Consider the following 16,752-nt stretch of genomic DNA (forward strand, 5'->3'; position numbering starts at 1 on the left):
TCTCCTGCATCGGCAGGCGGACTCTCAAGCACTGCGCCACCAGGGAAGCCCGCTTCTAGTAATCTTGATTCAAGAAGAGGGGATGACCAATGTTTAAACGTATTTTCATGTACTAGTAGCAGAAGCTACAGCAAAGGTTCTCAAATTTTTTGTTTTCAGACTCTGTTACACTCTTAAAAATCGCTGAGGACCCCAAAGAGTTTTTGTTTATGTGGACTATATCTACTGATATTTACTGCATTAGAAAATTTAAACAAAATTTTAAAATATTAATTAATTCATTAAAAATAGTAATAAGAACCATCATAAATTAATATAAATAACATAGTTCAATAAAAAATAACAATTTTCGAAAACAAAAACCAGTTGAGAAGAATGGCATTAAAGTTTATACAAATCTCCCTATTATCTGGCTGAATAGAAGATAGTTGGGTTCTCAAGTCTGCTTCTGCTTTCACCCTCTTGCCTTAGCTTTTCATTGAAGTATATATAAAAAGTGTCCGGCCTCACATGATATGCAGTTAAAAAAGGAGTATTTTAACAGCCATTTCAAATAATTATGAATATTTCTTCACACTACATAAAATTTTGAGAAGGGATAGTTTCTTAGAGCTGAGTAACAGTGTGAAATCTGAAATCACACAACAAACTTTTTGTGCTGTTAAAGTCCTCTGGTCTATCTTACACTTAGAATGGCTCTTTCACTCAAGCATGATTTTCTAGCGTCATGCACTGTTCATTTGGAAAACAAGAGTTTACTGATTTCACAATACTTAAAAAAACCCAAAACATTCATTAATATAACCACCAATCTCATCAGAAGAGTCTTTAAGCAGTGGGAAGCTGTAAGCTTATGACAGGAGTTTTTCAATTCTAATTTTCACTTGAAGGCTCAAATTTTATCAGTGGCAATAAATGCTGTCAGTTGTTTTCCTGGAAGTGGCGGTTTCACTTCATTCATTTTTGAGAAAATGTCTGCCAAATAGCCAAGGCTAAGTAACTATGGTTTGTTAGTTCATGGTGTTCCATGAAAAAAATTGGATAATTCAGTTTGTGACTGAAACAACTGCATAAGCGGTTTTCCTTAAGGCAAACTTCATACTTAGGTTTATAGCAAAAGTGCTGTATGTCCACCTCCTATTTTCTCATACAGAATCTTAAAAAGATGCGTACTAAGGCTTGGGTTTAATAAAATTGATTTTTTTTATTTTTACTGTTTCATCAATGACATTCTTACATGAAACTCCACACCCTCCACCTTTTTTTTAACTCCAAATAGGTGGCTATGTAAGAGTACAATGACTACTACTATTGCCTTGATTCATACAACTGCAACAGTACTTTTACTCAACATTTTTTAGTATTATTAGCATAAATGTAGTATTATTATGAAAATAGTTTTGACCTTGTGGACCGTGAGGAGGTCACAGACCACACTTTGAGAACCACTATGCTTTAGAAATGTTTGCTTTGTAACTGAGGTAACAGTAATTATAACTGAAATAAGTTAGCTAGAGCATGGGGTTAAACCATGCCCCTATAAGTAAGTAACATATAAGCCTAATCAAACATAGCAATTTTATTTATATATGGCTCTAATACCAGCATAAAAGCATTTCCATTGCATGTCCTTCCTTATTTTCCACATTTCATTATCTCTCTTGCAAGGTTTAAGTGTCTGAACTCAAAGACACAAGCAATGGTGAATTACTTGTACTCCTCCATTTTTCTAATTCTTGGCTCTGAGGCTATTAAGAGTGCTTTAAGTTTAGTCAACTCAGCGCAAAACACGACTTTTATTCATTCTTCTCTCTTGACTCTAGAAGAGATCAGTCGACAAATGTCTGGTTCTTTCACATTCTTTCCTTTCTAGACCAATGCCGCCACCTGAACCCTATTTTACACCTTATCTAATGCAACAGTCTACTAATCAAGCTCTCAACCTCTTTATCTTTCCATGTTCTAATTCAATAACAACAAATAATCACCTTAATCATGTTACATCCTGCTCAAAACTCTTCAATGGGAAAAGGAGAAAAAAATGCCACCACCACTATCACACTTACCTTCTCTATTCGTAATTGCAGGGGAAAGACTACAGAATCTAATAACTTATCATAGGTACCTACTTACCAGCTTGAAATACTCGATGCAGGCCAGGAGACTCTAGCCACATGACCATTTCTTCTGGAAGTGCTTCCACTTGTAGCTTAAGGGAACTGCCCTGATCACCGATCTGATCCTTACCCTTAAGACTTTGATATAAACAAAAACAGCTCTTCCTCAAAGCAAATTAAGCAACTCTGTTCTATAAGATAAAGCCCAAAGGCCAGACAGTTTTTCAAAGTTCTCCATTAAGGCCCCAACCTATCATTATAATCCTTCTGCCACTATTCTCTTCAAGAATAATTTTCCACCCCAAACACTGACCGCTCCCAGAACCCTGCTTCTCACAACTTGATGACCCCGCATGCATTGTCCTCCTGACCAGGAATGTGTTCCTCCTCCTCTACATCTGACCCATGAAGGTCCAGCTTACGCCCCAGCTATTTATAACATGCCAGCCTGCAGGGATCACTGTCTCTCCTCTGAGCTCATATATCATTTACAGCTGTTATTACTCATTTGGTATTACATGATGTATTACATTAAATTGGTTTTTGCCCCTTTTTGCCCCCAAATAACAGCTTGAGGGAAAGGATTAGGAACTACATTAGCCTTTTTTTCCCCAGAAGCTCTCTGAACCGTGTCCTTTTGGGTTTTAAGGAAGCTTCATTACATAGGCATGACTGATTAGGTCACTGGCCATTGGTGTTTGAACTCAAACTATAGCCCGGCTCTCCTCCCCAGAGGTCTGGTGGGGGTTAGGCTGCCAGTTCCAACCCTCTAGTCACCTGGCTGGTTCCCCTGGCAACCAGGTCCCATCCATAGGGGATTCCCAAAAGTTACTTCATTAACATAAACTCAGTAATGGTGGAAAGAGACTTGTTATGAATAACAAAAGACACCTTTCTCATTCTTCACACTCAGGAAATTCAAAAGATTTTAGTTGCTCTGTGTCCAGAATGGAATGAAGACTAAGTATATAATTCATACTATAAATCACAATCATCACAGTGCCTGTGTAAAAGATATACTATTTTTTAAATAGGAAAGTGGTCTGAATACTTACCTGGGTGCAAAATGGAATCATAAGCACAAAGAGGATTAGTGAGTAGCCCAGAGTGGCAGAGGTGGATAGCTACATGCTAATACTTCGTTCTCCTCCTTCCAAAGGGTAGAGTAGTCATTGCGAGGCAGCTGCCCAGCCAGAAACTACAGTTCCCACAATGGATGTGAACAGAAATGATGTCTGTGACTTCCAGGCCAGGGTTTTTAAGAAGCAGGTATGCCTTCTCTACTCTCTGTCTCTAGATGCAGAGGAGGCCAGAAGGATGACAGTAGCAACAAGACAGAAGATGCCTAGGCCCACGGATCAACCACATGGAGAAAAGCTGTCTGCTGTTCAGCAACACTTGCATTGGACTATTACATGGGTGATAAGTGTCTAGTGTATTAAGCCACTGAAATGTTGATGTTTATTTGTTATAGCAGCTAGTATTAAATCTACCAATACACTGAGGGTCACCTAACTAGTTACTGACAGAGCTGAGACCAGAATCCATGTTTTCCGACTCTTCTTACAGTACATCAAACTGTCATCAGATATATATTTATATTTTTAAATTACCTCTGTGGTATTTAGGCAATTTGTTCCCACTTGATTTGTTCTCAGATAAATGCTATTAATCTCCAACAAAGCCTTATCTGCACTTACCATTTACAATCATTTTCAAACAAGCAGAACATGGTTTTCTGGAAAAATAAAGATCACAGTTTTTCAACCTTGACCCATGTTTTATCAGAGCGATTTTCCCAGCATGTAAATCTTCACTTGAACAGTGGAGACCAACAATTTTCATGTTTTTCACCACCACAAGACCAGTTCTCTTCACCTACATTAAGATACAAAATAATAATTTATTTTATAATTTATGTGATTAGTTATAATATCTAATGATCATATCATGGATTATACTTGACTTATTAATAAAATGAAAGTTTTGTTTAGTTCTTCATCTGAACACAGTTTGAACAAAAGCACATTTCTCATTAGGTCCAAAAATTTTTCTGAAAGTTTAATGTTGACTTTCTACCAGAAAATTTCTAAATCTAGGCTTTATTAACCAAACAATTATGCATTTAATTATCATAAATTTACCCTAGTAAAAAATGAATACATTTTAACCTAGTAAAGGGCAATAATGAAGTCGATTTGACTTGTTTCTTAATCTAGTCTAAGACTACTTAGTATTAAGCTTCTAGATAATAAGGAAAAACTTGGAAAACCCTGTGATTTTACACATGGATAAGTGAAGCCCAGAGTTTACATGATTTTCTGAAAGACCCATAGATGGTAAAAGGCAGAACTAAATCAGAGGTCATATTAAGTTTTCAAAAAAAAATTTTTTATTGAAGTATAGTTGATTTACAATGTTGTGTTAATTACTGCTGTAAAGCAAAGTGATTCAGCTATACATATATATACATTCTTTTTTTAAAATATTCTTTTCCATTATGGTTTTTGATAGGATATTGAATATAGTTCTCTGTGATATACAGGGACCTTGTTGTTTATCCATCCTATATACAATAGCTTACATCTACTAAATTTTTAAATATTTTAAATACTGACTAAAATAAAGATAATTCTCAACTTCTTTCTAAAAATTGACTAACAATCTTTAGGACTATGGTAGTCTAGACTAATGTGGTAGGACCCATCTCCTACAAATATATAGATTATTTATAATTTAAAAAATGTTTTAAAATGCATAGTCAAACTCAAAAGAAAGGAAGACATAACCCTCCGGTGTTAGAAAGGAAGACAGAACTCAAAGCATAAGCAGTAAACTGCAGCTATCTCAGCAGTTTCCCACCCACAGTAAGGGACTGGGCTGACTTTGCTTTAAGCCCCAGAGGCTGAGCACTGGCTGGAGTTCTAAAGAGTGGTTACTTTAAACATAAAGTGGCCTAACATACAGATACTAATCAAATAAGCTGCTATAACAATATTAATATCAGATAGAATAGACTAAGGTTAAAAATCAGTTCTACAGGGCTTCCCTGGTGTTGCAGTGGTTGAGAGTCCGCCTGCCGATGCAGGGGACACAGGTTCGTGCCCCGGTCCGGGAGGATCCCACATGCCATGGAGCAGCTGGGCCCGTGAGCCATGGCCGCTGAGCCTGCACGTCCGGAGCCTGTGCTCTGTAACAGGAGAGGTCGCAGCGGTGAGAGGCCCGCGTACCGCAAAAAAAAAAACAAAACATCAGTTCTACATAAGCCACAAAACAGTCTACGCTGTTTTCACAGCAAAAGATCCTGAAGTAAGGAATGTAAACCTAATCCTTGGGCTCATAAGGGATTTTACAATATGAGGGGGACGGGCTGAGAACAGTGTCCATTATTCCCTACTCCCTTTCAAAGGGATTTTATTCTACAGTTATTCCCAATAGGACACATTTGAAATCACTTTAAAGATCAGACCAAAGCTGTATTTACTAAAATAGTCAAGTTTTGGTTTCAATTATGAGTATAAATTTTTGAAACTGTGGAGAATGATACTTTGTGAAATGTGAAGGAACAGAGAAGATTTCATAGAATTCCCTTTCAGAGGTAATCAACCATCTCCTAAACATTCTGGACATTTAAAAGGAACATAAAAATCTTTCCCTTACAAAATATATGTCCAAAAACATAGATTAAATATGAAAGACCTGCCTATACTGGCATTTAAAATAAGTCTTAAATTTACCTTGACTCCTTTTCCCTCCTTATCCCAAAATTTCTTAAGAGCTTTATGTTCCTCAAACATAAAGTATATGTTAGTATCTACTTCTAAATACTTCCAGCAAGCTTTTAAAAAAATCACCACTGATGAGGCCTTATCAAAAGATCTCAGTAGACTAGAGCTCATTTTATTTAAATGAACCAACTGTGACCAATGGAAATAGCTGCAATTAAATGATTTTAGCTTTAGATATTCTAAGTAGTTATGCAGACAGAAATAAAGCCAGAAACCCTGACCATAAAAGACTTTAAAAAAAATTATTCCTAAAAAATGGGAAACATACTCAACAATTTATTTTTTTATTGGAACAATCTTTTAGGCCAAGTTTATCACTTTTTCGCCTAGAGTCCTTTTCACTTCAGAAAATATCTTTTTTTTTTTTTTCCATTTTGTTTCTAGTTAAGGCCAAAATATCAAGTTTGAGACCAAGATTTTTCCATCCCAAACTGAAAACAAAACAAAACAAATAAAAGCCTAAGTTGCATTCCATTTCGATACTTCCACTTACTCCAACTCCCAGAAGACTGAATCTTTGCAGTGAATCACTGTTCTGGATCCTGATTTTGCTTCACTTCACTAACATCTTGGCAAGTGTCTATGTAAAACCCTAGTCACAGAGTTTTACATTAAAACAGGCAAAAGAGGACAGTCTGGTTTGTAAATGAAGTAGTACACTTACTTAAGTGGCGATTCACGACTCTTTTCCCTTTTGCCTTTCTTATCATTAAAAACATCTAACTATTCTAAAATAAATTATTTCTATATTCTTTTGGGCATTTTAGAGACTCACTCTCAGAAATAATCAGGAAATCTGCAGGAATGTACATCAGAATCATCAAGGTAACTTTTTTCAAAATATACATGTCTCAACTTCACACCCAATGAATCAGAATCTCTCTGGAAAACTCAAAAGATTAAAATAGCAAGGAAATACTATGCAATATTAAAAAGAACAAGGTTCATCTTGCCAGGTTTGGGCTTTGATTTTACCCTACTTACAAGCTAGTACGTTAGCCTGTTACTGTTTCATGGATGCTAGCAGAAGACATGAAACTCCTGGGTCAGAAACAAAGGACTTTATGGTTCACAGCACAGCAAGCCATGTGACATTATGTTTGTGATGGTTCCCTTGCCCCCAAGTCCCACAAGGGGTCATGCAGATGGGTCCATATGGATTCCTGGACATGAAGCGGGTTGTGTTACAGGAGAGGAACACTGAGCTCGGGAATCTGTTGTGTTTTATTGCAAATAGTGAGCAAACCTGCTCTATGTCCGAGAGGGAGACATTATCTCAACCCTCAAGGTTGCTTGCGGCAAACACAACTCTTGAGAAATGGCCTAGGTAAAGAACAGTTAGGGCCTTGCATTCTTGGCAAGACCAGCAGGATGTGTTGGAGTTTGAAAGAACATGAAGAGTGTTTCTCAACACATCTATGTAAACTAATATGGGAAGGTGAGAAGAATTAAATTTGAAAAATTTTAAGAAAGAGCAAGATGTAGGAACATATTACAGAATACATAATCCCATCTGTTTTCCCTCACCACCCCCAACCTTTGGAGAGACATGTATAGTCTTGTAAATGTATGATTTTTAGAGGAGGATATAAAAACTCTCTTGGAAGTGGGAATGGGTAACTTGAGTATAAAAGAGACTTTTATTCTACTTTATACCATTCCTTTTGCTTTGTTATTATGAGCCTATGTCTTTTTTTTAAATCATAAAAATTCACCTGTTTTTTGTCAGTAGATACTCTGGCCATCTCTTCATTATCTCCGAAGGGTCCATGCTTTCCTTCCTCCCTTTCCTAATTAAACGCAGATTAAGGGGGGAAAAAAAGATTAGTACATAAGATGTGATTAATTCAATATTTCCTATTTAAAGACTGGTTTCTTTGGCTGTGGCCATTTATTTTTTTCCTCGATGAAACTCTGTATTGACTTCCTGCTTTGTTCAGGTTCAAGTTCAGACTACTCAACCTAGTAAATAAAGCTTTTATAATCTGGCCCCTGAATACTTTTCCAAAATACAGAAGAACTGAAAATAAAATTCTGTAGTTTAAGGTTTCAGAGTTGGGGCAGTTTTGAGCAATGGGAAAGTCCTAGTGTGGCCATGGCTAAGAGGGACAAAAGGGGAATAGAGGTAAATTACCTGGCACTGGGAAGGTGAAGAACTATGTAGCAAGAATATGAACTATGGATTGTGGTAGGCAGAATAATGGTCCCCCAAAGACCTCCCGGTCCCAATCCCTGGAGCCTGTGGCTATGTTATATTACATGGCAAGGTTGCATATGGAATTAAAGTTGCTAATCATCTTGAGATGGGGAGGTTGTCCTGGATTATCTGGGCAATGTAATCACATTACCAGTGTAATCACAAGGGTCCTCAAAGTGAAAGAGGGAGGCAGGAGAGTCAGTGCTAGAGGGATGCAACATGAAAAAGCCTCATCCCGCCATTGCTGGCATTGAAGGTGGAAGAAGAGGTTCACAAGCTAAGGAATGTGGGCAGCTTCTAGAAGCTGGAAAAGGCAAGGAAACAGATACTCCCTGAGAGTCTATAGAAGGAATGCAGCCCTGGCAACATTTTGATTTTAGTCTAGTGAGACCCATTTTGGACTTCTGACCTACAGAACTGTAAGAATATACATTTGTGTTGTTTTAAGCCATGAGCTTTGTTGACACTAATATAGGAATGTCCATAAGTCTCCTCTAAAAGTAAAACTTGAAGTAGAAAGTTTTGAACCAGGGGATAAATTCGTTCATCCATCCATGCAACCAGTTTTTGAACACAAATTTTCTTAGCAGATTTTTCATTTATTAATTCAACAAGTATTTATTGAACCCTTTCTATGTGCCAGCCATAAACCCAGTTGCTCAGGATGCAGCTCTTACAGAGCTTATGATTTACGAACACAGGAAAGTGATTATGAGGTAAGTAGATGACAGAATGAAATAGCAGAATCCTGTGACCCCCGAAGTAGGTGTGATAATGCAATAAATTGAAGAAAGTTTGAAAGTGGGAATGACAAACTCGGTGTATGCTGACCTCTTGGTTTTCTGAAACAAGGGCTGGATGCTAGAAAAGGAGTAACCTCTAAGAAATTTACAAGAAAAGCCATGTCCTGGGAATGAGGTTTCTGTTCAAGTAGAACAGGAAGTGGAGGAAGTGATTATGTTGGTAATGTAATTATGGGGGTGTGGATGGTAGTAGTGGTGATGCTGATTATATGTATGATAATAATAATAATACCTAACATTTACCGAGTGTTGGCCATGTATCAGGCCCTAAATTACCTCATGTAATCTTTACAGAAGTAGCTATGATTATTCCCATTTTGCAGATGAAGAAACTGTGGATAGAGATTAAATATCTCAAACATGGTTACATAACTAATAAATGGGTAAGCAAGGATCTGAGCCCCAAATCCACTGTCTTCACTGTTATCCTATATTACTTATGTTCTGGAAAAGTATGTGAGGTCTTTCAGCATAAAGATAAGGTACAACACCAGAGGACACAATGGGAAGAGCTGGGAGAGAAAGACAAATATGTGATGTGCAGAGAAATATGAGGGAACAATGCAGTTATTCTAATTCTTACTAAAGTAACATTCAGGCAATTTAGGTAAGTCTTACTTAACTGAAATTTAAAACTATAAACCAGTAGGAGAGAGAACTATTTTTAAATGACAGCCATGTTCAACAGTACTCGATTTCTATTTCAAAACTTTTAAGTACTTACTGTTTTTTTCCTCAGAAGTCTCATAAATAGTTTCTCTCCTACTCATTTATCTAGTTTTAGACTGGATTATTAAAAATTCTTACTCTTTATACTCAATATATAACTTGCTGAACAATCCTCAAGGCACACTCATACACTGTAAATATTTGATAACATAGAAAACTCAGTAGTTATATTCTGAAGTGGTTGAAGTTAATAATTCCATAAGACTGGTAAAAATGACAGACAATTTAAACGTCCAATAATAAGGGAATAAACATGTTACATTGCTAAAATGGACTGTTATGCAATCATTAAGAGGACAATAAAATGATAATAAAAACCATAAAATTCCTAGAAGAAAACAGGTGGTAAGCTCCTTGACATAGATTTTGGCAATTTTTTGAATCTGACACCAAGAGCAAAAGCAACAAAAGCAAAAATAAACAACTGGGAATAAAACAAACTAAAAAGCTTCTGCACAGCAAAAGAAGCCATCAAGAAAACGAAAAGGCAACCTACTGAATGGGAGAAAAGATTTGCAAATCACATATCTTACAAAAGGCTAATATCCCAAATATATAAAGAACTCATACAACTCAATAGCAAAAACCCAACAAATCCAATTAAAAAACGGGCAGAAGATCTGAATACACATTTTTCCAAAGAAGATATACAGATGGCCAACAGGTACACAAAAGGATACTCTACATCATTAATCATCAGGGAAATGCAAATCAGAACCACAGTGAGATACCACGTCACACCTGTCAGAATGGCTATTATCAAAAACACTAGAAGTAACAAGTGTTAGGGTTAGGGTGTGCTGAAAAGGGAGCTGTCAGGCACTGTTGGTGAGAGTGTAAGTTGGCGCAGCCACTATGGAGAACAGTATGGAGGGTCCTCTAAAAATTAACAATAGAACTACAATATGATCCAGCAATTTCACTTCTGGGTATTTATCCAAAGAAGATGAAAACACTGACTTGAAGAGACATATGCACTCCCAATGTTCACTGAAGCATCATTTACTTACAAAAGCCAAAATATGAAAACAACCTAAGTGTCCATCAACAGATGGATGGATAAAGAAATTGTGGCATATATATATATATATATATATATATATATATACACACACACACACACACAGTGGAATATTATCTAGTCATAAAACAATGAAATCTTGCCATCTGGAACAACACAAAGGGATCTCAAGAGCATTATGCTAAGTGAAGTAAATCAGACAGAGAAAGACAAATACCATATGATCTCTCTTATATGTGGGATCTAAAAACAAACAAACAAAAACCCCCAAGTTCACAGACACAGAGAATAGAATGGTGGTTGACAAAGATAAGGGTGGGGGTGGGAGAAATTGGTGAACTTTAAAAAAAAAATTTAGTTTAAATAAACTGAATTTAAAAATAAAATAAAATAAAAATAACAAACACATAAAGTACATAGTATATGCCAAGCACTATCTAAGACCTTTACAAATATCAAGTCATTCATTTTTCCATAAAAGTTCCATGTAGTATGTACCAGTAACACTCCATTTTGCAGATGAGGAAGATGACACAGAAAAAGGTAAAGTAACTCACACAAGGTTACACAACTAGTAAGAGATGGAGCCAGGATTTCAACCCAGGCAAGCTAATTGCGAAACCACTGGCTACTCCCAAAGCATTAGACTAAGTTGCCACTCCAGTGTTTATGATATTATTACAGCATGAGGATTTTCCTATGTTAAGTGAAAAGGGCAGGATCCAGAATTAAATGATATCAAATGAGTAAAGGAAATAGAGAAAAAAGATTGAGAAACAACACAAAAATGTTAGTAGTCTCTAGGTGGTGGAATTATGAGGGATTTTTTGTTCTTCTGTCAATTTTATAAGTAATAAACATGGGGCTTCCCTGGTGGTGCAGTGGTTGAGAGTCCGCCTGCCGATGCAGGGGACATGGGTTCGTGCCCTGGTCCGAGAAGATCCCACATGCCGCGGAACGGCTGGGCCCATGAGCCATGGCCGCTAAGCCTGCGCGTCCGGAGCCTGTGCTCCGCAACGGGAGAGGCCACAACAGTGAGAGGCCCGCGTACCGCAAAAAAAAAATAATAATAATAAACATGTATTACTTTCGTAACACATAAAAATATTTTATTTTTAAAAAAACAAAGGTTTGTAAAGTGTCAGAAGCAATGTTTCCAATACAAGTACTTGTGAAATTGCATCTTAGAGTTTCTGTGACTTAATTTGTATAGCAAAAGCAGGATAAATAATTTAAGTGAAACAAATTTATTACTTTACCTTAAAGAACATTTTTCTTCTCTTAATAGGAAAAAGATCTTAATCAACTTTATGAACATCACGTGCAATTAATAGTGGAATTATTTATTTAATTTAATGTGCCTCTCTGCTGAAAAAGAACAGGATGTATTCTTGGTGGGGTGTGTGTGTGTGTGTGTGTGTGTGTGTGTGTGTGTGTTTGTGTGTGTTGTGAATGAATTAAAATGAGTGTGTGTGTGTGTGTTGTGAATGAATTAAAATGAGTGTGTGTGTGTGTGTGTGTGTTGTGAATGAATTAAAATGAGACCAAATCTTGATACTAAAAAAGGTTCTTCAAAATTATTACTCAATTTGTAAAAAGCCCAGCTTTTAATTTATTAATTAATTTATTTATTTTTGCTGTACGCGGGCCTCTCACTGTTGTGGCCTCTCCCATTGCGGAGCACAGGCTCTGGATGCACAGGCTCAGCGGCCACGGCTCACGGGCCTAGCCGCTCCGCCACATGTGGGATCTTCCCGGACCGGGGCATGAACCCGTGTCCCCTGCATCAGCAGGCGGACTCTCAACCACTGCGCCACCAGGGAAGCCCTAATTAATTTATTTTTAACTGAAATATACTTGACATATAACATTGCGCAAAATTAAGGTGTATAATACATTAATTTGATACATTTATATATTGTAATATGATTGCCATTGTAGTGATAATTAGCACCTCTAGGGACTTTGCTGGTGGTCCAGTGGATAAGACTCCACGCTCTCAATGCAGGGGACCCAGTTTCAATCCCTGGTCAAGGAACTAGATCCCACATGCCGCAACTAGGAGTTCGCATGCCACAACCAGCAAGTCCACATGCCGCAACTAAGATCCAGTGCAGCAAAAAAATAAATAAATAACATTAATAATAATTAGCACCTCTCTCTCTTAGCATGTTTGATGATTATAATACAATATTGTTTTCTACATTCACTGCACCGTGCATTAGATCTCCAGGGCTTACTTACTACGCATAAGTTTGTACCCTTAAACAACATCTGTCCCTGTCCCCCCGCCCCACCTCATGGTAACCACCGTTTTACTCTGAGTTTGGCTTTTCTAGATTCTACATATAAGTGAGATCATACAGTACTTGTCTTTCTCTGTCTGACTTATCTCATTTGGCATAATGTGCTCAGAGTCCATTTACAGTGCTGCAAATGGCAGGATGTCTTTCCTTCCCGTGGTTGAATAACACTCCACTGCAAAGCCCAGCTTTTTAAATGCACTTTTAAAAGGCTTAAATCTCTAAACATTTGCTTCTAATTTGTCTCTTCAAGAGACATTTCATCAGAAAAAACCAAAGCAAACCAAAAAAAAGAAACCCAACAGCTTAGAAGTCTTCTACTTTCATAAAATAATACTAAGCTGTTAATAACTAGGAAGAATAAAGGACTTCAAAATCCATGAAGAAAATGAAGAACTTTCTCAAAGCCATTAATAATATGTGGAGCCAGGGTGGAGGTTAAGGGAGTGGTTGAAAAATAGGGAATAAAAATGCATAACATTTTAAATAATGTTTTATTATTATAAAACATTTTACATAGGTATTGGGAGAAAACTACTCCAAGAGATATCATTGTATCATGAAAAGTGAATTCCCTATCTACACACAGACCTTACACCCTTCACAAAAATTAACTCAAAATGCGTCATAACACAACTAGAAGATAACGATAGGAGAAAACCTAGGTGATCTTGAGTATGGCAATGACTTTTTAATTACAACACCAAAGGCATGATGCATGAAAGAAATCAATGATAAGCTGGACTTCATTAAAATTAAAAACTTCTCTGCAAAGGACAATGTCAGGAGAATGAGAAGACAAGTCACAGACTAGAAGAAAATATCATAAAAGACACATCTGATAAAAGACTGTTCTCCAAAATATATAAAGAACTCTTAAAACTCAACAGTAAGAAAACAAACAACCTGATTTTAAAAATGGGCCAAAGACCTTAACAGACACCTGACCAAAGAAAATACAGATGGCAGTCTGAGAGGGTAACTACATATTCTACTTTTAGACTGGAAAGAGAAACTATCATAGCTATGAATTACAAATATCACACTAAACCATGAAGGTATTTTGCAAATTTGAAGTCTTGTCGAGTTTAAGTGTGACCGAAACTAGAGCAATAAAATCAAATTTTAGACCACCGCTTGTCTAAGGGGAAAAACTGTCCAAGAAAACAAATTATACCTGACACTTTTGTCTTTGACTTTTGACTGATGGGAAGAGCTCCATCCAGAGACTCAGCAGAGTGAAAAGGTTGACTTTAGAAAGCCTTGGTATTTCACCTGCAAAAGAGAGGGCAAACACTTTAACATTTTACTAATGATGAAAATAAGAACTAAGCTCAATGCCACTTGGGTGCTGCAGCCTTAGCTCAGCTGTTTTAGCAGGAAGCAGAGAAAAAGGATTCGTGTGCAAGAGAATTAAAGCACCTTCTTATCAGGAGACTGATTTCAACCTCCTTGCCGGCAACGTCTTCCAGCACTTGCCAAAGTTGGGCCTCTTTCACCCAGCAGAAAAAAATAGTACAGCTGATACACGTAGCTATGGGAACACTCCAAAAGAAGTCATGAAAAGTCCTTGCATCTGAGATCATCGTGGAGCAACCTTTACTTTGGACTGTGATGAAGCGTTGCAACAAGGGTAGTGGTTAGAACCCAGACCTAAAAATACGGTGACCTTACAAGGAAAAGCAGTTGAAATATAGGAAAGCGTCGCGTGCGGTTAATTTTGAAATCGAATAAAAAACACAGTTTGGGGAATTTGCTGGCTCGTCGATCCCAGCTCCAGGTCCTGGGAGGAAAAGTAAAGGGGAGTAGTGAGCGCAACTTCAAAAGCCAGTGCAGCCGGGCCAAGCGACTCCGGTGACCGAGGTGGGGACGCGCCCAGGGCGGGGATGGACACCCAGGAGCAGAAACGCAGGCGAAGACGGCCAGGCAGGGAACCCAGAGTGAAACGGCGGGAGACGCACAGAGGAGAGCGAAAGGCGAGTGGCGGGAGGATTCGGGGCACTCACCGGTCATGCTGCCAGTCTGGGTGCTGACTGACCGTCCGGCCCCCTCGTTCTCCAGATTTTGCATCTGCCCTGCTTCTTTCATCGCCAGCCCAGCGGCCTCTGCTGCCCAGGAAACCTCTCGCTGTCCTGCATGATCTTTGCCGCAGCTACCCCACTTGTCGCCTCCTCCCAGCAACTGTATAGCAACGGCCAACTCTGCGCGACCGAATGACGTAGGAGCCCGGCGGCCATTTCCCGGCGCCCTGTGTGACGTCACGGCGAGGCGTGGATGAGGCGACCCAAGTCTGCTCCTCCGGCGGCGACCGTGTGGGTAGGAAACACAACACAATAAGTCATTTGACACTTGTATTTGACTGTGTTCGTAGGTTTTGCTGAAATCTGGTCGCTTGAGGATGTCTTGGCTCGAAGTCCCAAGTTGCGCAGACTCTCAGAGGGTGAGGAGGGCTTCGCATACATGAGAGTTTTGGTCAGAGAGCGAAGGAGAATTGAAATGGAAACCTGCCCAATCTGTCGTGGTCAAGGTCTTGGAGAATTTGGGAGACAAATGGGGTGGGCGCTGGGCGGTCCAGATTGTTGTTATCCTCAAAGATTGGCCAGTCCTGGGGAACTTAGTGCCAGGGACCACCACAGGAACGTTCTGCTTCTTATTAAACACATGAAGACATTAAGAGGTAGAACTGTAGTTGTGGGAAAATTGAAGATAGGAGGAAGTGGCCCCTGGAAAATCTGAGAAGTACCTGGCATTGTGGACTTGTGTCCAGTGCAACTTATTATTTTATAAGTGTCCTAGGCATGACTCAAAATGAAGCTCCTCCCTCCACCAGTGACTCACAGCCTGTTTTCCATCACCAACTTGCGCTATCACAACTTGAAATACTTAAAAATAGTGAGACACAAAAACTTCTCCGAGACTCTGAAAGCAAAAGCCAACATTATGAAAGTACATTATTTTGTAAAGGATTAAAGAGAGAATTTTCAGTGTGGATGGGTATGACTGTGGTTCATTAATTGTCACTTCTGTATAGTATTTCATTGTAGCTATATACCACAATTTATCCATATTTGAGTCAAAAGACATTTGCACTATCTCCAGCTTTTTGCTATTGCAAGCAATATTGCTTTAAACATTTTTGTATATGTTCCTTATGTTCATATGGAAGAGTTTCTTTAGGGACTACACTTAGGAGTAGAATTCTTGAGTTGTTGTTAAGTTTTCCCGATAATGCTGAAAAGTTTTCCAGAGAGATTGGGCCAATTTACATAGCTGTATATCCCCACTAATTCTTGGTATTGTCAAACTTTTAATGTTTACCAATCTAGTTGGCATAAAATGATATCTTGTGGTTGTGATTCCCCCTGATTGCTACTTAGATAGATTGGCTATACATGTGTCCTCTCTATGAAATACCTGTTAACCATTTTCTATTTGGTAGTTATTTCTTATTCATTTGTAAACATTTTTTATACATCCTGGATATTCATTCTCAGTTGGGTATGTGTACGGTAAATATCTTCTCCCCATTTGTCACTTGCTTTTTCACTTAATGATGTTTTTCAGTGCATAGTTATTTTAATGTGCTAAATATACAAATAATTTTCTTAAGTGGGTTTTGTATCTTTTTAAAAAGCATTTTCTACCCAAGGTTATAAATTTTTTTTTATTTTTCTATGTCAGTTATACCTCCATTTTTAAAAAATAACTTTTATATTTCCTCTAAAAGCCATAAGTTTGGGCTTCCCTGGTGGCGCAGTGCTTGAGAGTCCGCCTGCCGTTGCAGGAGACGCGGG

General features: G+C 38.1%; 1 protein-coding gene across 1 annotated transcript in view; it reads right to left on the reverse strand.

The window, feature by feature from the left end:
* Window positions 1-15,195, reverse strand: part of CDADC1 (cytidine and dCMP deaminase domain containing 1) — a 38,864-nt gene extending 23,669 nt beyond the window's left edge. Inside the window, 5 exon segments of the mRNA XM_007466428.1 lie at window positions 3,818-3,995; window positions 7,621-7,695; window positions 14,136-14,233; window positions 14,965-15,108; window positions 15,111-15,195. Coding sequence (XP_007466490.1) covers window positions 3,818-3,995; window positions 7,621-7,695; window positions 14,136-14,233; window positions 14,965-15,108; window positions 15,111-15,195 — 580 coding nt within the window.
* Window positions 15,196-16,752: the final 1,557 nt, after the last annotated feature.

Source organism: Lipotes vexillifer, unplaced genomic scaffold, assembly GCF_000442215.2.
Source record: "Lipotes vexillifer unplaced genomic scaffold, Lipotes_vexillifer_v1.1 scaffold384, whole genome shotgun sequence".
In the NCBI taxonomy this organism is placed as follows: Eukaryota; Metazoa; Chordata; class Mammalia; order Artiodactyla; family Lipotidae; genus Lipotes; species Lipotes vexillifer.